At 45.7% G+C, this 23,035-nt stretch overlaps 2 protein-coding genes across 6 annotated transcripts in view; both read left to right on the top strand.

Annotated features, from left to right (window-relative positions):
• Nucleotides 1-10,993, top strand: part of RTN1 (reticulon 1) — a 200,789-nt gene extending 189,796 nt beyond the window's left edge. The window contains exons 1-7 of one of the 5 annotated variants that reach the window (XM_045015353.1): nt 1,953-1,998; nt 5,091-5,298; nt 6,537-6,675; nt 7,802-7,871; nt 8,308-8,354; nt 8,462-8,520; nt 9,993-10,982. In XM_045015353.1, coding sequence (XP_044871288.1) covers nt 1,968-1,998; nt 5,091-5,298; nt 6,537-6,675; nt 7,802-7,871; nt 8,308-8,354; nt 8,462-8,520; nt 9,993-10,035 — 597 coding nt within the window. In that variant the 5' untranslated portion in view covers nt 1,953-1,967 and the 3' untranslated portion in view covers nt 10,036-10,982. Of the gene's footprint in view, nt 1-1,952; nt 1,999-5,090; nt 5,299-6,536; nt 6,676-7,801; nt 7,872-8,307; nt 8,355-8,461; nt 8,521-9,992 lie in introns of those variants that run through there. The other 4 variants (XM_045015349.1, XM_045015350.1, XM_045015351.1 and 1 more) reach the window with 4 other exon arrangements.
• Nucleotides 10,994-20,175: 9,182 nt separating this feature from the next.
• LOC123369285 (coiled-coil domain-containing protein 175-like) overlaps nt 20,176-23,035 on the top strand; it is a 44,171-nt gene continuing 41,311 nt past the window's right edge. The window contains exon 1 of the mRNA XM_045014688.1: nt 20,176-20,287. Within this exon, the coding sequence (XP_044870623.1) occupies nt 20,224-20,287 (64 nt within the window). The 5' untranslated portion in view covers nt 20,176-20,223. The remainder of the gene's footprint in view (nt 20,288-23,035) is intronic.

Raw genomic sequence — 23,035 nt, 5'->3', positions numbered from 1 at the left:
AGAAGCGTTAGGGAGTTAGGTCTCCGAATCCCATTGAAATTGAATGTGATTTTGGCGCCTATTCTCTTAAACTCCTTTGAAAATATCATCCACTTAAGAATAATAACAGGGGCATTTGAAGAAGAGAGGATGCAGCCATTGTTTGTTCATGATATTTGAGGGGAGGGGTTTATTCACACCTCTGAGCGACACAAGTTCTGCCAACATAAGCTGTAATGTAGACATAGTCTTAGATCAGGTATAGCACTGGTACAGCATGTCCTACGCCAATTTGTCTGCGCAGCTCTGCATGCGCCTGAATCCTGGCCCACAAAACTGACTGTGTTGGTATTGACTGAGGCTTTCTAGAACAGAGGCTGCTAATTGTGGCAGCTTGTCTGGGGGTTCTACGTTGTGCACAAAAATGGACTAGGGTGAGGCTGCCAAATGCCCTTTCAGTGGTGACTCAAGCTAAGATTTGAACTTAAGTCTTCAAAGATGGTGTCCCAAGCCTCTGTTTGCCAGAAGCTGAGAATGGGCGACAGGGGATGGCTCACTTGATGATTACTTGTTCTATTCATTCCATGTGGGGCACCTGGCATTGGCCACTGTCAGAAGACAAGATACTGGGCTAGATGAACCTTTGGTCTGATCCAATATGGCTGTTCTTATGTTCGTATGATAGAAAACCCACTGGGCCAGCAGACAGAGCGTGCCATATTGTGCACTGAATTGATATGACACTTGGAGCCGCAAAATAGTGTGTGCACACTGGGCTGGTATCTTCCCTTTTGAATTCCATCTTGACCACACTTAAGAATAACAAGGACATTTGAAGAAGAGAGGGATGCAGCCATTGTTTGTTCATCTGGCGACAAGGAGGCTGACTAGCCATTGCTCTGCCCCTTGTGTATCATTTACACCCGGGGGAGTGTAAAGGCTTCTGTTTGAGGCAGTAATGATTTACACCTCCTTTGTGGTGGGACATATGGCTAAACAAGGGGCAGGGGCAGCTATGAGCCGAGTCCAAGGATTCTGGCTACAGTTATTTTCACAGCCTCAGACTTCTCTTGTGTTTGATACTTGTGGTCACTTTTGTTGTCTAGAGGAACACCCATGCCCCAACCCCATGTCACTGGCTGCCACGGGCGTGAGATCTTTGCTCTTGGTAGAAGAGGCACAGACTAAATATCTGGGGCCAGATTGTGGCTCCTGCTATGGCTGCTTTGCACAGCTCTGGTGATGTAAAGCAGTCATAAACCAGGCAGATATGCCCCCTCACCCCTGAGGATTCCCACTTTGCAGCCACTGTAGTGGCTCCAAGATTGTGCCAAGAATAGGGGGCATACCCCCATGGAAAAGCTAGGACATCCTTTTTTCCTGGAACAGGCAGCATCACAGTAGGTGCATTCTACCTGGATGCCACTGGAACATGCAGCACAATCCGTCCTTGAGTTCCCCCTGTATCAGTCACAATCTAACTCTGAATCTCTGCAGATGGGAGCCAGGCTCGGGCAAAAATGGAAGCCTGCCCTCTTTGAAATGAGATTTCCCTTGTTTAAGAAAAAATGAGATGTAAATCTTGGAAAAGACCATTTAAGTGGCTTGCATACAGAGGCAGCTCTACTTTATAGCCTGATCTTCTAAGCAGCATTTTAATATCCTTCATTACCCTGGGCCCGTTCCAGCCCAAAACAGCCAAACCTTGCCAGTGTGAAAGCTGCATGCTGACCTCCCAGCCGGCTAACCTGCCCTGGGGAAGGGCTGGATTGCCACAGTGGGAAACCAGAAATACTCACTCTCCATCTAGCTTTGCACCCTGGCGTTGCTTGAGAGGGAGAAGGGCTCATGTTGATGAGCTCAGCGCTTCGTGTCCTGTGCCCCAAAAAGCACCTATATTAGAGCCTCTCATATGCTCTCTCTTCCCAGTGCCTGTCCAAGGAGCAGTCAGGGACTTCTTGCTCTTTCCATGACCAGGTGTCAAGGACATGAGACTGAGTGACACCATCTGTCCTGACTGTAAGTTTAGTCTCTGTCCTAGTTTATTCACTTTCGGCCAGATCCTCAAAGGTATTTAGGCTGCTAACTTCCATTGAAATCGGTGTAAGGAAGGAGCTTAAAACCTTTGAGGCTGTAGGGAGACTTGGCTGCTGCTCCATAGTTTGGAGAGGAAGATTCCTTCTCCTAACCCCTATGAATCCCTAACTATACTGACCATCCCAGATCATTAGTCTGTGCCTTCTGGAAGAATTTGCCCCCTGTGCTCCACAGGATGCCCAATGACATGAAAAATGACCTTTAAACACATACTGACTGTCTCTCCCTTGGAGTCAGTATGATTTTAAGCTTGTATCTGGTATGTAATTTCTCTAGCAATGTCAAGTACCACAGCAATGCTAGCGGCGTATACTAACAGATGCATGCTACCTTGGAGATGCCAACCCCCTTCTAGTTTTTGTTTGATTGGGGAATGAAATCAGCTGTATTTCTCTTGTCTCTGACCTGCATACAGGTCCCCATGAGTGTCTCTTTTGACATATTCAAGAGACAAGATGGGTGAGGTAATATATTTTATTGGACCAACTTCTGTTGGCAAAAGAGACAAGCTTTCGAGCTATACAGAGCTCTTTGACCTGATCTGAAGAAGAGCTGTGTAGACTCAAAAGCTTGCTGAGTTCACCAACAGAAGTTGGTCCAAAAAAAGATATTACCTCAGCCACCTTGTCTCCCTCACATCCTGGGAATGACATGGCTACATCACTGCAGACATCCTTTGACATAAGTCCATCCTGTGGTGAGTTTGCAGCATTGTGTCCTCATTAAGAAGCGCCTCTTTCATCTCTAAAATACAATTTTTTTCTTTAAAGAAAGAAATCCAGAATGATCCATTGAGGGAGGAAAAAGCAGTGAGAAAGTGGCTGATCTGTGAGCAGCTTTAATCTGAACGGCCTGCCGTTGCTGAGGCCAAATACTAGTAACTAATTCTTTTATTAGCTAATTCTTTAATATGCCTTAGCAAAAAATCCTGTTGAAAGACAGGTTATGTCAGGATGATGCACACGTTGGAATATATTCTCATTGCTTTCGCCATTCAGCTCCTTTTCTCATTGAAAGGAGTAGCACTTCTGGAAAGCCCTGCGTATCTAGGGGAGAATATAATCCATTTCTAGCCCATGATAGTACTGGGCACATGGCCACAGCTGGAATTTGTGCTAAGTTGCATTGGGCTACTCCTGTGCATAAATGTTTGAAGGATCCAGACTGAATCCATACATTTAGAAATATGAAAGGATTCTCTTATTTATGGTTCATATATGGAATGGAATAGAACTTGAATGGAATAGAAAGTGACTAGAACTTGATTTTAAATGGCAATTTTTGTACTCTAGCCGAATGTACTTTACAATACTGAGTAAGAGCGAGAACAGTAATGGTAATGAGTAATAGCTCCTTCATCAATGACTCACATCTCTTTGGAAATTAGAATTATTGCTGGGCAAATAATTTGCAATCAATATTTTATTTTATGAATTTTGCCTCTTTCTCTGCTTGCAAATTTTCTTTGAACAGATCATAATTTTCCTGAATTTGTTCTTTACTGAGAATTAGTCCACAGCTAACGTATAAATAACACTTGATCTGCACCATATTCAATCAGTTCATCATGAATAGTCAATGTTTAAAATTAGAACTGTTTTTATTGGACATTATGTCACATGGCATGGTTCTATTCCCTGATTGGATGAAGGCCACTGTTAGAAGCAGATTTCAGATGTAAATATTTGGGATCATGCATTTTCCATGACTATTCAACAATGTTTGCTTAAATTTTGATTTTATGGTGAATACTCTTGTTGGTAAAATCATTTTGCTACACTGTTCGTGGTACATGAACACAAAATGGGTCCAAGCCGGGCAAAGTGAACTTTAAAAGGTGAAGATGTATTTACAGAAAATGTTTTGCAGTGTTTGCCTGGCTCAAATTAAAACCTATAAGTTGTATAGCGAGAGAAGTGGGCTGAGTTTCTTAAGAAGTCTCATGGGATTTTTAACTTGTAGCTGAATGGTCACCAGACTAAATTGGACCTTTTTTAAATGTCTCATTGGTTCCCTAACAATGTAACAAATAGAGTTGGTCAGAAAATAAGGGTTGTTTTTTTTTCTCTGCTGAAAGCATCAATGAAAATGAAAAAAAAACAGTTCTCATTAAACTTTTCAATGGAAATTTTTTATTTTTTGTTGACATACCAAAAACTGAAAAATATTTGGAATTTCTAATGAAAAATCTAAAATTTTCAAAGAAAGATGACATTTTTTGGACAAATTTTCATTGAGTCGAAAACTCAGTCTTCCTTCGAAAAAAGTTTTGATGGGAAATTTTGGACTAGCCCTAGTAATAACCCATAGCCCTGCATGGAAGGGTCATGATGGAGTAAGTAATGAGGCTGGTATGAGACTGAGACATATGACATTCTGGTTTAAGGGCAAAAATGCTGCCCACTAAACCATACTGACACTGCAATAGAGAGATATTAGGCCTGGTTTTGATCTTGTTTGCAATTGTGTATTTCTGGAATAACTCCAGTGATGTCAACAGAGTCCCTTATCCCTTTGGCGAAGTCCACAGTACGAGGTAAGGGTAGGGTGACCAGATGTCCTGATTTTACAGGGACAGTCCCGATTTTTGGGTCTTTTTCTTAAATAGGCTTCTATTAGTCCCGACCCCCATCCCGATTTTTCACATTTGCTGTCTGGTCACCCTAGGTAAGGGAATGGTTCCTAACTTGCGTACACATACTCGCGTAGCCGCGGTAGCAAAAGCAGCAGCTGCATGGCTTAGCAATGCTAAGTATGTACTGAAGGGGTTCAGGTGGGTTTGTCTTTGGCATAGCTAACCCGTGCTGCCACTGCCCGTGTTATCACAGCTACACTATACTTGAGTAGCTTCATCGAGCTAACGTGTATGCAAACTGGGCATCACACCCTAGCTTGCAGTGTAGACGTAACCTTTGTTTCTCTGCAAAAGTGCTTGGCCACCTGAATCTGCAACAGTAGCTTGCTTTGAAATCATTGCAGTGCTGGAGTCTGATTGATTTATCTTCTCTTCCCAGCTATCGACCTGTTGTACTGGCGTGACATCAAGCAGACAGGGATAGTGTTCGGAAGCATCCTGCTACTGCTCTTCTCTCTGACCCAGTTCAGCGTGGTCAGTGTTATTGCCTACCTGGCACTAGCTGCTCTCTCAGCCACCATTAGCTTCAGAATCTACAAGTCAGTTTTACAGGCTGTGCAGAAGACTGATGAAGGCCATCCATTCAAGTGAGTGCTTTGCAGTCATTGCCAAAGGGGGGTATAGCCTGCATTATTCATTGTTAGTGACAGAGTTCTGTAGCTGCCATAAACACTTTTAGACCATAGACATGGTGGGTTTCTTTTTCATAATGGGGAAAAATGTTCTTTTCTGCTTTTCAGGGTCTTAAAAGTCCATGAAATGTATTTGCTCAATTTTTTTTTTAAATTCACCCCTCAGACCTTGAAAATTTTAGCCTGAAAGCTGAAAGATTTAGAAAGTTAGAAGCAACTAGAAAAAAAGAACAACTATAGTAAAAGCTATCGCTTTCCGCCCATAGCAGCAAGAATACCGTCCTACTCTTGTTTTTACGGAATGCCTAGATTAATGAGCTTTCCGTAAAGCACCTTGGACATGGATAACACAAGATAAGTGTTAAACGTTAATACTGTTGTTTTCAGTTGTAGCTTCGCCCCAGCAAGGTTAGAGTCTCAAGGGCTTGTCAGCTGGAGGAGATGACAGAAGCCTGAGATGGGAACCCCACAGATAGATTTTCTTTCTCTCAGGTGGAAATGAGGGCAGGGAATCCCCAGTTTCCAAAAGAGAGCCTTCCATGGGGCATGGGAAAGGGGTGAGGACTGGGGTGAGAACAGGGCAGCACAATGTTGGATGGGGTGGGCCAGGGTGGGTCCCAGGGGACACACATCATTCTCCCCTACCTCCCCACTGAGTTTCAGAGAGAAAGCTAATATGGCCTGGTGTTGTAGTACCTTTTTCACGTGGACCACCGGAGTGCTGGCAAGCTGCCCTTGAATATGGAGCTGTGCTGTCAGGGAGGGGAGTAAGAGGTACTGGTGTTCCAGAACGGATGCAGAGGCAGGAGACCTGTGAGCAGATGGCTCTGGTCTTCTGCCATTCTCCTGGAATCTACAGTGTCTGAGAGGTTGGCTCCATGGCCCATCCCATGGGGGGAATAACTCATGTGCTCAATGGTAAGATGTGGCAGGAAGAGCCACAGGAGGAGTCTTGTCAAGTTTCTTCCCCTTGGCCTCCTCTCATGGATTTTACTATTGCATAAGGCAATGAGGCCCATAGTTGTCCAAGGGTGAAATATCAGTGCAGGGGGGTCATTGTGGGGATTGATAGTGCTGCGGCTGCAGAGAAAATGAGCTTCAGGGTAGTAGGGAACAGCAGGAGGAGAAAAGCACAAGAGTAAACGAACTGTAAGCTTGCCTGTGTTTTGTAATTGGATCTGTGTTTCTGGCAGAGCCTACCTGGAGATGGAAATGTCTCTCTCACAGGACCAGATTCAGAAATACACAGACTGTCTCCAGTTGTACGTGAACAGCACAGTCAGAGAGCTGAGGAGACTCTTCCTTGTCCAGGACCTGGTGGATTCCTTAAAAGTACGATTTGCTCAAGCATTTTGAATCCCATTGGAGAGGGGAGATTTTACAGAGCACAGCCCTGCTTTCCTTAGTTTCCATAGTGATAGTGCCTTGACAAAACCTAGATGTGTGTTACTGTAAAGTATAAAGATTCTGCTCTTGTTCGCTCTCTTTTTTAACTAATAATTTTCTATACATTAGTGATTTAACATTACACATTGGAATTGAGGGATCCATGACATAAGAGTTATTAAAGATGTTGGGCCAGATCCTCAGCTGATGTAAACTGGCATAGCTCCACTGAAGTCAATGGAGCTTCTCTGAGCTACTCCCTCTAAGGAGATGGTCTACAGAGCGCTTTGTTTTCCACCATACACTCCTCCTGCAAGGTACTCAGGACTTGGCTAGCAGTGCAGTCGCCCCTAGGCTCGCTGGAACCCTACATGACACTGGGGTGTGATTATCCACCTCTTCCTTGACCACCAACCCATCCCATCCCTCAACTATGTCATTTCCTGCTGCAGAAGAATGTCCCTGTTACTGCTCAGCCATAATGGTTATTTATTATCTGTTGCTTTAGGAGTGTCCAAAAGCATGTTAGGTGCCCCCACGCCCCTCAGAACAAAGAGGGGACTGTCAAGAATTTTACCCACCATTCCTGCCTCAAGAGGTTTACAATCTAAAGCATCAATTGTGCAATGTACCCTGTGCAGGAAGACCCCTCTCCTCAGTGACGCTCCACACAGGTGGAGGGGTCTGCCTCTGCTGAGCTCATTGCTGGATCAGGTCCTAGACACAGGCAAAAATGCAACGAGGAGGATGAGGAGAACTGCAGGGGGGATGGTAGTGGAAGGAAGGATGGGGTTATGTAAAAAACACAGTGGGATGGTTTACCTTTGCTCTGCACCATTCCTAAAAATTTGTAGGGTTTTTTTTTTTGCATTGGTTTTGAAAGTCTATGAAAAATTAAAGTCACCTACAGCAGATGTCCCTAGTTCCTAAGCATGCTGGTATTCCAGCTAGTTAAGTGAAGCTAATGGAATAATAATATGCCCATATGCTAGCTAGTTAAATGAAGCCATTTATTCTTGTGCTGACAATTTCAGTGATTGTCAGGAGATCTAATGATTTGTTTTTAATTTAGTTTGCAGTACTAATGTGGCTGCTGACTTATGTTGGAGCGCTCTTCAATGGCCTGACTCTTATGATCATGGGTAAAGATCATCATTTATTTTAAGATCTGTTTTTAAACGTGTATTAACCATGGCAATTTCTTGTTAGGAAAACCAGCGTAGTCCCCTACTTGTCCCACCTTTGAAATGAGCTTTCTCCACAGTTAGACAATTATCTTTGTTCCACTTCCTAATACATAGTCATCTTTATTTCTTATTCTGTTGTCCCCTGATATCTATCAACCACTTGCTGTGCCTAGTGGCTTCTCAGCTGCTGGGTACATAGTGATATACATTTCACATTTGGAAGATTCAGGCACGGTTCAGTTTTAATACAGCTTCTTGAATCATTTCTTGGGACAAAGTGACATCATGTGCTTTTGCCTTTTCTTTCAAGAGGAAAGTAGATAATGCATCTTGTTTTCTGTGAGTAACAATCTCAGCTGCAGAAATTTAACACTGTTCATTTTCCCCCCAGCTGTGGTCTCTATGTTTACTCTACCTGTTGTATATGACAAGTATCAGGTAAGTCAAAAGACTGTACAATAACTGTCATTCAGATTGGATGTGTAAATGGTCCTAGCTTTCCAAGGCCCTGGTGATCTTCAGATGTCTGTTTTTGCTTTTTGTAGGCACAGATTGATCAATACTTGGGACTTGTGAGGACCCACATAAACACTGTCATGGCAAAGTGAGTTGAGCAGCAGATTTTTACAAGAAGCATGCCTTAGGCTCTCTTGTGTCCTTGGGGCACGTCCATACATTGGGGATGGCATGGAAGGTTATGGCCCCACGGAGAACAAAAGCAGGAATTCTGCCATGGAGAGAATGCCCACCAGACCTCCTCAGTGCATAGGGGGGGGTGTGCCCGAAGCCACACACTCCTTTATGGAGAGCAGCATACTACCACCTGTGGCCTAGTCCCATGCTGCAGACCAGTGGATATCAGGGGAGGAATCATGGCCCTACATCCTCCTTTCCACTCTCCTTCCCATTAGGGGAGCTATGAAGGGAGCAACCCTGGCACTCCCCTGAGTTCCTTACACAGGCTGGATGAGGGAGAAAATGCTCTTTGCTCCCTTTCCTCACTGCCCAGCCCCAAAAGGGCTGGAGGCAACTTGGCCCTGGATACTCTGGGCTTATTTCACCCACTCTTTGTGAATATCACGGCTCATAATGAGCTAACCTGATATTGACAGGGATGGTTGAGGTGCTTCTGCAGAATAGCAGTGCTGTTGTCATGAGCAATCTTCTTGTTCAAGAAAATTTGCCTTCTGTATGTTCAAGTGTGAAGCCAATATGAGCACTCACTTTTACGCTTCATATGCTGAAGACTTAAAATTCTTCCAAGTGCAGAAAGATGGCCCAAGGGTTTGGCCCCATTTGTGTTCTCCAAATGGGGCTTAAGTGGGACTTCACTGGTGTATGGACCTGGTGCTGGCCCTCTGCACAGCGGGGGATGTCATCCCAGCATTTCATTTGGGCACCGGGCTTAGGACTTACCTCACAGAGAGAAACAAATTGTAGCCCTTTACGTATAGTAACGGTTAGTGTTTGCTGTGACCTAAATAGCTGGAGAGCTCTGGGTTGCAGATCTGCCCAACAGCCACCTCTCTCTCCCAGCCTCTGACCGCATTTCCTCGGAGTAACGTAGAACCGCTCTGATCTATGCTCCTGAGCACTCAAGGTCTGCTGTATTATAAAGACTGGCCAAACAAACTGAATCCCTGGCTATGAGCACCACTGGATGCTGGGGATGTTAAAAATCTGGATCCAAATTTGGTATATTAACTGTATTTCTAGTGTGTTACAGATGATAACACCTGGTGGGAAATCAAAGGAACGGCAAATTCACTGAGTATATCCCGGGTATATATGAACAGTTAGAACCTGACTGCTTACTCCTGTGCTCCTGGATACAAAGTCCAGCTCACCCATGTAGGCAGGCTCTCTTGCCCCCTCCCTATTTCTTTCCTGTGCAGGTGTGTAGTTTAACCCACAGTCTAGCCCTCTTTGTTTGTAGTTGTTACACACACATCTTACCAAGGCACCAAGAATGAAGGCTAAAGCAAAGGTCACCTTCTAGCTAAGGAAAGTCACAATGCTATGGAATGGTTTTGATTAATTGCTATCTGACAGTGTAATCCCATTTTCTACACCTAGGATTCAGGCGAAAATCCCAGGTGCTAAGAGAAAGGCAGAGTAAAGCAGACATCAAGAATCCATCAACAACAGTAGTGAATAATGGGGGAGTCTGGAGTGCAAACAGCTCTGCTCTTACACTTCATTGCAAATTTATTGTTCCTTTTTTTTTCTCAACACCATGTTCTTAGAACATAAAACACAAAAGCAGCTCTTTTTCCTTGCTGCTTGTGTACTCTTAGAATATTTGCAATCACTTGTGTCAAGCACTAAAGTATAGTAAAAAGAAAAGTGTACTAGATGTGGTTTTTGTGTTGCTTATAAAGTGCATGATGGTGAGAGCCTAAATAATACTGATTTTTTTAAGTGTTTTTCTTCTATTGGCATTGCTTCTATAACTTTAATGTTACATGTGGCTAGGGCTTTCCTGCTTAGTGCACTGATGCAATAGTAAAATTGCTTCTATGTCACTGGGTCGCTGGTTGGGTTCATCTTTATTAACTATATAGAATTGTGGGCAAATGTTTTAGTGTTTTCCAGCACAAATGGAAAAAACAGTAATCAGTACTTATAGTAATCAGTTTTGTATAACTAAAAAACAAAACAAAAACCCAGTACTTTTGTTGTAAGGGATTGATGGGCTGATTTACATGTATGGTAACTGGAGAGTTCCAGCTTGTTAAATTTATTACACTTTGTATTACATTCTCTGTAGCTCCTAATGGACTTACTTATGGACTCTGAATATTTGCACTTATGTACTTGAAACCGAATGCAGAAATAAATGTTACTAAACGTACAAAGTTCTCCCTCTTGTTGCCATTGGGGTTACATTAGCATTTGTAAAATCAATACTCGATCTGCAAAAAGCACGAAGGGCTTGTTTGTTGGTCTCTGGGAGCTATTTATGCCTATTCCATCCAGTTTTGCCACTACAAAACTGTTCAATCCCAAAAGATTCTCTGTACTTAGTTCATTTAGCAGTTTCACATCCTGATGAGTAAAGAATGGAAATAAAGCAAACTTCCTAGTGCCAAAAGTTGTTTATTTTGTTGGTGTCATTACTACATTTCAGGCACATGTAACGGTCAATGAATTCTCTTGAAAGTTGCCTCATTACCTACTTAAACAGGGGTCAAATCAGACACAACACAACTCGGAAAGCAGTCAGAATGACACTGGCCATTGTTCAGTCTCTCCATACCCAGTATTTAGCCCACTTTATCCCTTGAAATCTGTGCTAAGCTGGAGAAGTCCATATTGCTCACAGGTGCTGTGAGCCAAAATGAACTCTTGCAGCAGTTCAAAGCTGGTTGACAATGCCTTTTATAAACTGAAAGTTAGTTTCTGAGAGCCAATAGATTAAAGCAAATCCCTATTGGTTGGGGTGGTTGAAAATTTTCCCTGTCCGTTGTTTTTTTACAAGAACTTGGAGGTTTGACAAAATGAAAATTTTCATGAGAAGTGTTTAGTGTCTGTGAAAAATTTTGATTTTTCATTTAAACCTGAAAACCGGAATCTTTTTGACCAAACATTTATAGGTTTTGGGTTTTCGCCTGCATTTGAAATTTTCTCCAGAAGACTTTTTCTACAGGGAAAATGGAGGGGGAAATTGGGGAATTTCTGACTAGCTCTAATGTTGATGTCACTGGCATATATATTTCCTCTCAGAAAATTAAGCTTCATATCACTACCCCTGAACCCCATGAATTACACTGGCTTCCATTGCTTCTGGGAGCCATTCAAAGTGCTGGGTCTAATCACTAAGGCCTGGATTCAGCAAGATATTTAAGCACGTGTCTAACTTTAAGTCCTATTGATTTCAGTGGGGCTACTCACATGCTTAACATTAAGCGTGTGTTTAGACCCTGATTCAGCAAGATACTTAAAGTCGGACATGGTTTCTGGGATTTGGCTTCTCTTTCCCTGTGCACCATGTCGAAGGTGGCTGAGACGCTGTTGCAGACAGCTCGTACATATGTTCATTTAGGAATGGAAGATGGGGCATTTTCAGCTCAGACTCTTCAGCTGTGAAATTCACTTCCTTTGGTGACCCACCAGAGGACAGAGTTACTGACCTTCAGAGAGTTATGCACACTGCAGCTTTTTGGTAAAGCATTCGGTTGGATATGGGCCATCACTACGTTATTTGTGGTTGGTTCGGACAGTGCAGAGAAAGTTGTGCTTCATACTGTCCAAAATTCTGTTATATTTTAATCAATGTAACATGCCCATGTGCTGGGGTGATGGGCACCTTGATCAGTCAGTCCATCAGCTCTCACAGAGAGAGCACCAAGCACAACACGTCATTCGTGTTGATTTAGCCACTCACTGGCCAGGCTGTCAGTGGCACCGGACACCTGACCAGCATAGTGCACCACGGCCCAGAACCCCTGAATCCACCAGCCTCAGCCTCCCAAGTAGCTGGGATTACAGGCGTGCCCCATTGTGCCCAGTTTCGACGGGCACACAAAAAATACATTGTAGTGGAATCCTTGTAAAGAGATTTGGAATCAGGGGAAACATGGGGTTGAATGTTAATTGATACCACTCCGACCTTCATGACGGTCATAGGATGTGTGCCTTCAAACTGCATACTCCTTTCTTTCGTGTCATATCGTCTATAAATTCTATGGGCCAGGTTGTCAGCAGGTGAATGGGGGAGCTTCATGAATGCAACATGGCCAATTTACTGTTACCTGCAAATTTACTTGCCTCAAAGCTTTACTGATCCCTTTTACTCCTCCTCTTCTCTTCTAATATTAATCTCGTGAGAGCGGGAATATAAAACACATTAGTTCAGGAAAGCCCCTGAATTGGGAGGGAATTAGCATGCTGTACCGGTCTGTTAACAGCTGGTCTATCCTCCTCCTTCTTCCCCTCCCACTTTCAGATGGTGTGGAACATACATTTCTAGCCGTGAGACTATCAGCCTTTCCTCTTGGCCCAGGCCCAGTAGATCAAGTATGTCAAGTGCCAGACATCGACCCAGTGTAACTCCAGTCCCCAGCAGCCTCTTTTCTCACCTCAGCTGTTTTTAATGTTTTATTTCCCCCACCACAGAAAAATGTTCTTTCAAGGAACTTACCTTTTAACGGCCTGTGGAGCACAGAAGCAATGGAGAATGATGCTGCAAGCTCCAACAGGACAGCTAAGACTGGCAGGTGTCCAGCTGTTGCTGGGCAAGTTCAATTGTGGCTAAGCAGAGGAGAAGTTCCCCCACTGAAGGGTCAGTAACAGGACTTGTCTCCACCATGCTGGAATGGGAGGAGAACAGCAAAGGCCCCGAGTAGAAGCAATGAAGCACTCTAGTGGTTTCCGTTGATTTCTGCAGGATTTGTTCGTTGTTTTCACTGTTTAATACCCTTCCGGGGGTTCCCCTCCAACTTAAATGGATCAGGAAGAGGGGTCTGAGGACTGTATATGCAGGTCCCATAAAAGTCCCAGAGAGGGTTGGTGTATTGTAATACTCTACACTAATCATTACAATATCATCGTCCAAAGGCAGAGATCTTGGGTGCAGGTGGAGATTGTGCCAAGAGCGTTGTTCCACCAGTCAGAGTGGGGTAAGGCAGGTGAGAGTGGCTGATGCTTCTTCACAAACCTCTTTGGAAAGTGATGGCTGATTATTCCTGTATGTGCTGGGGTTTGCTTGTTATTTCCCTGTTATCTGACTTTCCACTTCCGAGTCTTCGGTGTTTGAGCACGCTGTAAATGAAGCCTCACTTGGCATTTCTTCACGTATTGCTGCCAGGACTCTTCTAGCCAGACAGCTACAAGAACCGGAGATTTAGCACCTCTGCTGGCTCGCAAACATGCCCATGAGATGCCACATGTACAAATCAGCCACCTCTCGTTCAGCAGCACAGGCTTGCCTAACACCAACTGCTGTCATTCTGAGCTAGATCACAACCCTCTGCAAGGGATAGTGTGTGAAGCCTGGGAGAAATTGCAGTTTACCGGAGTCATAATTGTTCCCCTCTTGTTCCAGGAGAAAGAGTTTTTTACTGCAGACCCCAGATGTGTGCAGCTCACTTCCTGCTGTACACCCACCTAAATCCACTAGGAACTAGCCATTGTTCTGTTCCTTCCTCATCCACCTACGGGACAAGTAGCAGCTCCACATATGTCTGAAATCGACAATCTGGGCAGCCTTCATATGTTTGTGCAGAGGGAGTGAAGTGAGGTTACTCCCTGCCTGGCCAGGTCCAGCCTAGTTGCTATGCCAACGCCACCCTCTTTCGAGGCCTTAATCAACAGCATCTTGTTACAGCCAACTGATTTGCCTCCCTTTCTCCTATTGATTTCTTCCTGCTCATTTTCCAGTTTGCTCTCTTTTCCCGTTATAGAACCAGAAATATTTGATGAACTGTCACTCTTCCTCTGCAAAAATGCAAGCAAGATTTAGGGCAGGGGTAGGCAACCTATCCAAAGGCGGCACATGAGCTGATTTTCAGTGGCACTCACACTGCCCGGGTCCTCACCACCGGTCTGGGGGGCTCTGCATTTTAATTTAATTTTAAATGAAGCTTCTTAAACATTTTTAAAACCTTATTTACTTTACATACAACAATAGTTTAGTTCTATATTATAGACATAGAAAGAGACCTTCTAAAAATGTTAAAATTTATTACTGGCACGCGAAACCTTAAATTAGAGTGAATAAATGAAGACTTGGCACAGCACTTCTGAAAGGTTGCCGACCCCTGATTTAGGGCATAACTTCTAAATATGCACCTGCAATAGCATCTGCATAGAAATCTGCACATGGCCTATCCACTGGGAGGTGCACATGAAAATCTAGCACAAGGCATGTACCTTGTTGCCTTTCACCCATAAGTCTGGCAGAAATGCAGCATCTCAGATGCCACAGGATAACGAGGAAAAATAGAGATGATACGATCAGATCCGCAGAGATGCCCGGGACCAAATTCATCCCTGGTCTCATTCCACTGACGGAGTATTTAGAAAGACTTTCTAACAAAATCAAAGCAGTCCTGGGTTATACCGAATGGACCAAATTCAGAACTGGTTAATATCATTAAAACAGGTGCAGTTCCCATGAGCCAGAGTCATTAGTTGCTTCTGCATTCGTGTAAATTGTCCATAGGGCCTCAGAGGGTTGGACAATAAGAATGTGATGTAACTCGCTCCAATGTGGCATTCAGGGAGAGTGCAACGTGAGCATAACTGACATGCTAAATGGATGGAAGACGGCTGCATAGCAGGAAAAGCATCTAACAACGTTATAATACAAACTAGCCCCTCCACACTTCATTGCACATGCTCCCATTAGTTGCTTTTCCTGATGCAGTCTCCTTTTGGCCCCTGGGCTGGCAAGTCACACTCATTTCTCATACTCACTCAATACCAAACTGGTTCAATGTTACAACTTACACCCCCTTATGACTGACTCTTTTCCAGTTCATGTCACTGTTTCAGTCGCAGAATCATTTGGTCTAATGGGCCTAACTCCCCTTTATATTATGGCCCACCTGCACCACTCTGGTAGTGTAAAAGGTCTGTAAAGTGGACAACAGACCTTTAGCGCTGCCAGAGTGGTGTCAAGTGGCCTTAGTGTAACTGAGGGCAGGTCTACACTAAGAATGGGGGTCGAACTAGGGTACGCAAATTCAGCTACGTGAATAGCGTAGCTGAATTCGAAGTACCCTAGTTCGAACTACGTACCCGTCCAGACGCCGCGGAACCGAACTCCGCGGCTCCAAGGTCGACTCTGCTAACTCCAGCTGCCGAGGTGGAGTACCGGAGTCGACCGCGGCGCTTCCGGAGTTCGAACTATCGCGTCTAGATCAGACGCGATAGTTCGAACTCCGAGAAGTCGAACTCACCGCGTCGACCCGCGCGGTAAGTGTAGACTAGGGCTAAGAATCAGGCCCCAAATATTTACAACTCTATAGATGTGACTGTAAAGAACGAGACACCTCTTCTAGATAGTGGAGGCAACGTTAACATCAGATCTCTTTACATAAAAAAAATCTACGCTTGCCAATTTAGACATCAGTTGTTTCAGACCCAATTTAATTCTTGATTATTCCACAGATGCTAACTTGGAAGAAGCATGATATATGTAATTGATAATGATGTTACACTGAACAATAAAATACCACCCAAGGCATAAAATAAACATAATTACAGAACAATTGCCAGCAAAGCAACAGCTTAATTTGTCTCTAATCAGCAAATTTAGAACACGTAAGTAGGTAGACTGTGGTGAGAGGTGGAGCTGCAATACTAACAAAATGGCTGGAGCAAAGGGGTTGTCACTTCTACCACCTCCCTGTTTGGTATCTGGCAGATGTAGCACTGTCAGGGCTGGAACATCTGCTCCTTCCTTCCCCTTCTACCCCACATCCTGCAGAGTTTACAAGCTACTCCCCTGAGGCAACTGAGTTCAATGCACTAGTGAAAGTAAAAAAAATAAGTACTTCAAAGGGTTTCAAAGAGCAGAGACCCCTCCTGACCCCATCCCTTAAGCATGGCCGTAGGGTCAGGGTCGGCTCTGGGGCTCAGTATTCACAGGGTGCAGCCTTTTACTCCCCTCCTGTCCTGGCCCTTCAGCACAGCCTCCTCTGCTTCCTCTATGCAGTTGAGGAGTGAGACGGTCAGGGAGATGGGTCCACAGCCAAGACTGCCAGATCACTGCAAGGTGCAGAAGGCTTTCTCAACTACTACGTGGTGAGTATCCCCCCCTCCACCCCCCACCCGTCTAGAGTACCAGGCACCCCGCCACCACCACTGCCCTTCATTTTCAGCTTTTACAGATTGTTACCCTTTTTTAACATTTTTGAATAAATACCAATAAATTCCAGGGAAATTAAACAAACCAACCAACAAACAAAAGGCCTTAGCTATGTAATAATGTTGAAGTTTTTCTCCTTAACTTCTTATTGCCATGCTTTTAAAGCTTGGGGTGGATGGAGTATGTCCTGATGCAGCCTTAACCAGCACTAAATGTAGTTTTGGTTTGTTATTTAGTCAATTTTTCATCTCTTGGGCTAGTACAGAGCAGTTATTAAATCCTCAGATAAATCACTAGCCCTATTTTAACCCACCTTTTAACTAATCTGTCATTACTCATTTATTTTTATGTCTCTAGCTATGATCACTACCACTGTTTTCTTTTTGATTTGTATTGCTAATTAAGAACATAATTCAAAGCCAGCTAAAACCTCTTCATCCCTTTTATTTCTTGCAAATTACCATTATTTAATCTTCCTCTTACATCATTAAAAAGAATAATGTGCATAAAGAGGCACATGAATGTTGGTTCTTAACACATGCATTACAATAATGAAGAACAGGGTTAGCATTAAGGTTGTAGGTAGAACCTTGATTCCAAATTTCATCGCTTTTGATTATTTTTTTTAAATTGCAATATTTAATGCTATTGTTTCAAATTAATGTATATGTATTTTCAACCTTAACAATCTTAGAGTTTGGGTTTGGTCTGGGAATATACAGTTAAGGATGAGGCAAATATACAGTGGCTCATACATAGGCAAATATAAACAACCTAAGAATATTGTCACTTCAGAAAGGAAGTTGTCCTCATATAATGCCAGCTCACTTGCCATAAAACAAACAGGTGGCCTCTTTGTTGTCAAATCTTATGTTAAGGTAGATGATTACAGGAAACCTATAGTTTTTTGATGTAGGATTTTCACAGCAACTGAATGCACCTAAATGTCTTTGAGGATCGGCGCCTGAATGCCCACAGCTCCCATTGACTTCAGTCGGATGCTCAAGATCAGGCCCAGTGTGATTACCCCAGACATAGGAATAGCAGCATGGATAGCATGTGCTCAGTTCGTTTTAGTACGCAGCAGTTTGTCAGCATAATGCAATTTAAGATGCAAACTGTCAAAGTACTGGAGATGAAAAATTATGCCATTCTCACTGAATGTCCCCACTGGGTCAGATGTTGGCATTAACTGTGTCCAGTACTAGCTCAGCAATGAGATGACAGCCATAAATCTATGGGTGAGCAAAGGCAAGAGGGTTATCTCCAGGGCAAAGGTTGTTCCATTTTCAATTATTCTTTTTTTATATAATTAAAATGTTGGGTGATCATGCTGGTTATTTCTCCAGACCTCTATTACTCTTAGTCTGCACAGAGATGCCAACTCATGATTTTATTGGAAGTCTCATGATATTGGATGTTTTTCTTAAAGCCACAGCTCCTACAGGCATGTGATTATGTGAGAATCTCATCTTTCGTTTAAAAAGGTAAGTTTCTAGCCCATATGGTTGTGCAGAAAATTTTGAAAATGTGACCCAAAGGTAATGAAGGCATAAACATTAAAAGGCAAATAAAAAGAATACAAAACGTATTATCTGATAAATAAAAAATTCTCATGATTTTAAGCCAATCTCATAATACTTTGAGTTCTAATTCATAATTTTTGAAATTTTGGGGTTGGTGTTACTATTCTTTTGACCAGAAATTACCAAACATACCAGACAGTACATAAAAATAATGTATGTGCTATTCCTTGATAAAAGCAGCAAAGAGCCCTGTGGCACCTTATAGACTAACAGACGTATTGGAGCATAAGCTTTCGTGGGTGAATACCCACTTCGTCGGATGCATGCTCCAATACATATGCCACAGGACTCTTTGCTGCTTTTACAGATCCAGACTAACACGGCTCCCCCTCTGATACTATTCCTTGATGTGTGCTACAGTTTGAGAAGGTGAGGATTAAGGACTCCAATTTATCTAGACTCATTGCATTAATTTTTCTTTGAATTGGACTTAATTTCAATACCCTGTCTCCAACAATGGCTCAGAGGAAGGCAAGAGACTCCAAGCAAACAGCTGGACTCCTGTGCAATCCTGATACAGAAGGATGATGCAATATTGAAATGTCTCCTCACTGAGATACAGGAGTTAGGCAGCATGTATAGAAACAGGCAATGCAGATCTCTCATTGAATTTTCCCTTACAGACATAAGACCTGGCAGCACAGTCTGTATGCCCTGTAGCCTAGGTCTGTTGTGTGTGCCACAGTTGGCATTACAGTCTGTATAACCTGTAGGTCTGTGTCGGAGCTGGCAGCAGTCTGTATGTCTGTCTATCCCATGGCAGGCAGGCAGCACTGTCTGTATGCTCTGTAGGTCAGTTTGTCTGTCAAGGGGCTAGCAGCATAGTGTGTATGCTGGGTGGATGGGTGAGTGAGTGTGTCAGTCTCCCTGTCCCAGGGCTAGCAGCATAGTCTGTGTAACATGTAGGTCTTTCTGTCTGTCCCAGGGCAGGCGGCACAGTTGCCACGTAGGTCTGCCTTTCGATTTTAGGGATAGTGGCACAGTCTGTATAACCTGTTGGTCTGTCTCTGTGTCCCGGGGCTAGCAGCATATTCTGTATAATGTTAGGTCTGTCTGTCCCATGGCTGGCAGCACAGTCTGTGTAACCTGTAGGTCTGTCTGTCCCAGGGCTGGCAGCACAGTCTGTGTAACCTGTAGGTCTGTCTGTCTGTCCCAGGGCTGGCAGCACAGTCTGTGTCACCTGTAGGTCTGTCTGTCCCAAGGCTGGCGGCACAGTCTGTGTAACCTGTAGGTCTGTCTGTCTGTCTGTCCCAGGGCTGGCAGCACAGTCTGTGTAACCTGTAGGTCTGTCTGTCTGTCCCAGGCTGGCAGCACACTCTGTGTCACCTGTAGGTCTGTCTGTCTGTCCCAGGCTGGCGGCACAGTCTGTGTCACCTGTAGGTCTGTCTGTCTGTCCCAGGCTGGCAGCACACTCTGTGTCACCTGTAGGTCTGTCTGTCTGTCTGTCCCAGGCTGGCGGCACAGTCTGTGTCACCTGTAGGTCTGTCTGTCTGTCCCAAGGCTGGCGGCACAGTCTGTGTAACCTGTAGGTCTGTCTGTCTGCCCAGGGGTGGCTCTAGACTTTTTGCCGCCCCAAGCACGGCAGGCAGGTAGGCAGGCTCGCAGGGGCCAGGCTTGCCTGCGGAGGGTCCGAAGGACCATCGGACACCTGCGGCCGAAGCCGCGGGACCAACGGACCCTCCGCAGGCATGACGCCGAAGGCAGCCTGCCTGCCGCCCTCCCGGCGAGCTTGGCGTGCTGGGGTCTGGAGCCGCCCCTGTGTCTGTCCGCCTGCAGGCCCCGGCCCCAGGCGAGTCCCCAAGGCCGCCGCCCGACGCCCGCCCTCTAGTCCCAGAGGCCGGCCTCCGTTAGCGCAGCGTCCGGTTCCCCTGGCAACCTCGGGGCCGGCTTCGGGCGCGGCGGCGCGATGGAGACGCCCTGCCTGGGGGCCCCGGCCGCGCTCGCTGCCCTGAGCCACCTGCACGGAGCGGGTGAGCGGGGCCCAGGGGGGGTCGCTTGTGGAGGCCCCAGTAAGGCGCTGCGGGGGGAGGGGCGAGCTCCGGGCTGGGCGTGGATCCTGGGTGGGGCCCCAGGCTGCGCGCGGGCTCCTGGGGGGAGGGACGGGGACGCTGGCCTGGGCAGGGCTCCTGGGTGGACGCCGGGCTGGGCAGGGCTCTGACGGGGAGGGGATACCGGGCTGGGCACGGCTCTTTGCGGGAGGGGCACCGGCTGGTCATGGCCCCAGAGCAAAGGGTGGCTACATAATACTCAGGTGTCATTTGCCCTCTCTCTGGCTCTGAAGGCCAAGGGGGTTAGTGACACTAGGGTGTAAATTGCCCCCTTCTCCAGCCCCACTGTGGGCTCCAGACCAAGAGCAGCCCTAGGGGAGTGCGATGGGGTGAGTTGTTTCCCTGTCCAGCCCCACTGCCAGCTAGTTGGGGGGGTCCCAGAGGCAGAACAGGGGATCAGCTCTTCAAGCATATGTCTTTTGCCTCCTGTGGATCCAGAGGGGTTAATTTGTTGGGTTATGGGGGTGAAGCAATGGCTCATCCCACTGGGGGGCTCCCTTCCCCATCCAGATGGATTTTCGGGAAACTCCATGAGGATTCAACCCCCAACTGCCCCATTCCCATCCCACAGGTATTTCCACAGGAGGGTATGCCCTGGGCCAATGTTATTTACAGGACAATCTTTGCAGAATTTTTTTCATGTGTGTAAGTAGGAAAAGCTCCCTTGGGAGGCATATAGTTGGGATGCTTTATATGTATTTTACAGTATATATTTGTTCATATATATCCACACTATGGCAGGCATATTGAGACCCCTAGTCCTCAATGAGCTTCCTGTGCGCAGACCCCTGTATCCATGCAGAGCTCATTGTGGTATCAGGGCCTGATTTCAAAAATTGGTATTATTCAAATTTATCAGTTACACATTATTTTAGTTATATCTATAAAATAGGTCTAAAATATTATTTATGTCTGCCATTGCTATGGGCTGTCTTGTTCCTAATTGACCCAGGAGGTGTCTGTCTATTCATCTGACTGCCACATGCATATAAATCAGAGAACTAAATCCTTCAGAAATTAGCATTTGTGGGGGTGGGTAATATGTGTAGACAATACATTTCTTTGGTTTGATTGTCACGTAAACAACCATCTGGTTTCTCTGTGGGACTCAGACTTTTTGCCAAACAAATATTTAATGATCTGTTTAGGTCCTCATGTTGTTCTACTGCTTCTTATTTTTGCAAACCATTCTTTTAAAATCTTCTTGATCAGGTAATGTTTCCACACGTGTAAATCCCCTGAACCTACACATTGCGCTAGCCCATTGGGAAAACCATACATGGCAAAGAATCCTTCTTTGACCTCTATTTCTGCTGATACATTAGAGAAGTGAACACATTTCACACACTGGGCAAATATTGCATTCAGGTGCTGAGACAGGTGGTGTGAGACAGATGCCTGTGGTCTCCTATGATCTTCTGCAATGAGCGCATGGCATCTGAAGGAAGAAGGCACTTTGACAACCCCTCAAAATACAGAATCCTTTGGGCCTTAAGAGTTTGAAAAGCCCTTGAACTGACTTGAGTGTTAATTTTGTTCAGGTGATATCTGACAAGAAGCTGGTTGTGGTGCTCCCGAAAGGCTTTGGAAAATAAATCTGCCATCTAAAAGCACATTTATCACTACACCTCTACCCCAGTATAACGCGACCCGATATAAGGCGGGTTTGCATACAAGGCGGTAAAGCTCTGACATGCTGCTTTGAGTAGCGTATTAAGGGTGCCGGGCCAGGCCGGGGCCGAGGGGTTTGATATGGGGCAGAGGGTCTCCCCACTCCCAGGGTGTGGGGGGCAGGAGCTGTGGGAGGGCACTTTTGGGGGCCCCGCAGTCCCAGAGTGGCCCGGGAGATTAGCAGGGGGCCGGGAGCAGCCTGCTCTGCTTCCCTCGCCCCGGCCTCAGCTGTGTCATTCGGGGGAGGAGTTTGGGGGAAGGGATCCACCCCCCCCCACTCACCTGCGGCGGGAAGAGCGCCATGGCTGGGAGGTGGCAGAGTGGAGCGGGCTGGGGCTGTGTCGCTCCGCTTCCCACCGCAGGTGAGTGTGGAGGGCGTCCTTTCCCCAACCTCCCCGCACTCACCGGTGGTGGGAAGTGGAGCAGCCCAGCCCCAGCCAGCTCCACTCCACCAGCTCCCAGCTGTGGTGCTCCACTTCCCGCCAGGCAGGTGAGTGCAGGACCTTTCCCCAGCTGCCCCCCAGCAACACGGCTGGGGCTGGGGCAAGGAGAGCAGAGTGGACTAGGGCCGTGTCGCTCTGCTTCCCACTACAGGTGAGTGTGGGGGGGCATCCTTTCCCCAACCTCTCTGCACTCACTGGCAGCGGGAAGCGGAGCACCATGGCTGGGAGGTGGCGGAGTGGAGTGGAGCGGGCTGGGGCTGGGCTGCTCCGCTTCCCGCCGCTGCTAGTGAGTGCCTGTCGGGGCGGGGGGTGGTGGATAGGGGTCGGAGCAGTCAGGGGACAGGGGGTGGGGTCCTGGGGGTGATTAGGAACGGGGATCTCTGGAGGGGGCAGTCAGGGAACAAGGAACCGGGGGGAGCGGGGGCAAAGCAAATTTGATATAACGCGGTCTCACCTATAACATAGTGAGATTTTTGTCTCCCAAGGACCACGTTATATCGGGGTAGAGGTGTATATCTGTCACATGAAATAAAATCCACTCTCGGGACAACAGAAA

This window comes from Mauremys mutica, chromosome 4, assembly GCF_020497125.1.
Source record: "Mauremys mutica isolate MM-2020 ecotype Southern chromosome 4, ASM2049712v1, whole genome shotgun sequence".
Classification (NCBI taxonomy): Eukaryota; Metazoa; Chordata; order Testudines; family Geoemydidae; genus Mauremys; species Mauremys mutica.
This window is presented reverse-complemented; position numbering and strand designations above follow the sequence as displayed.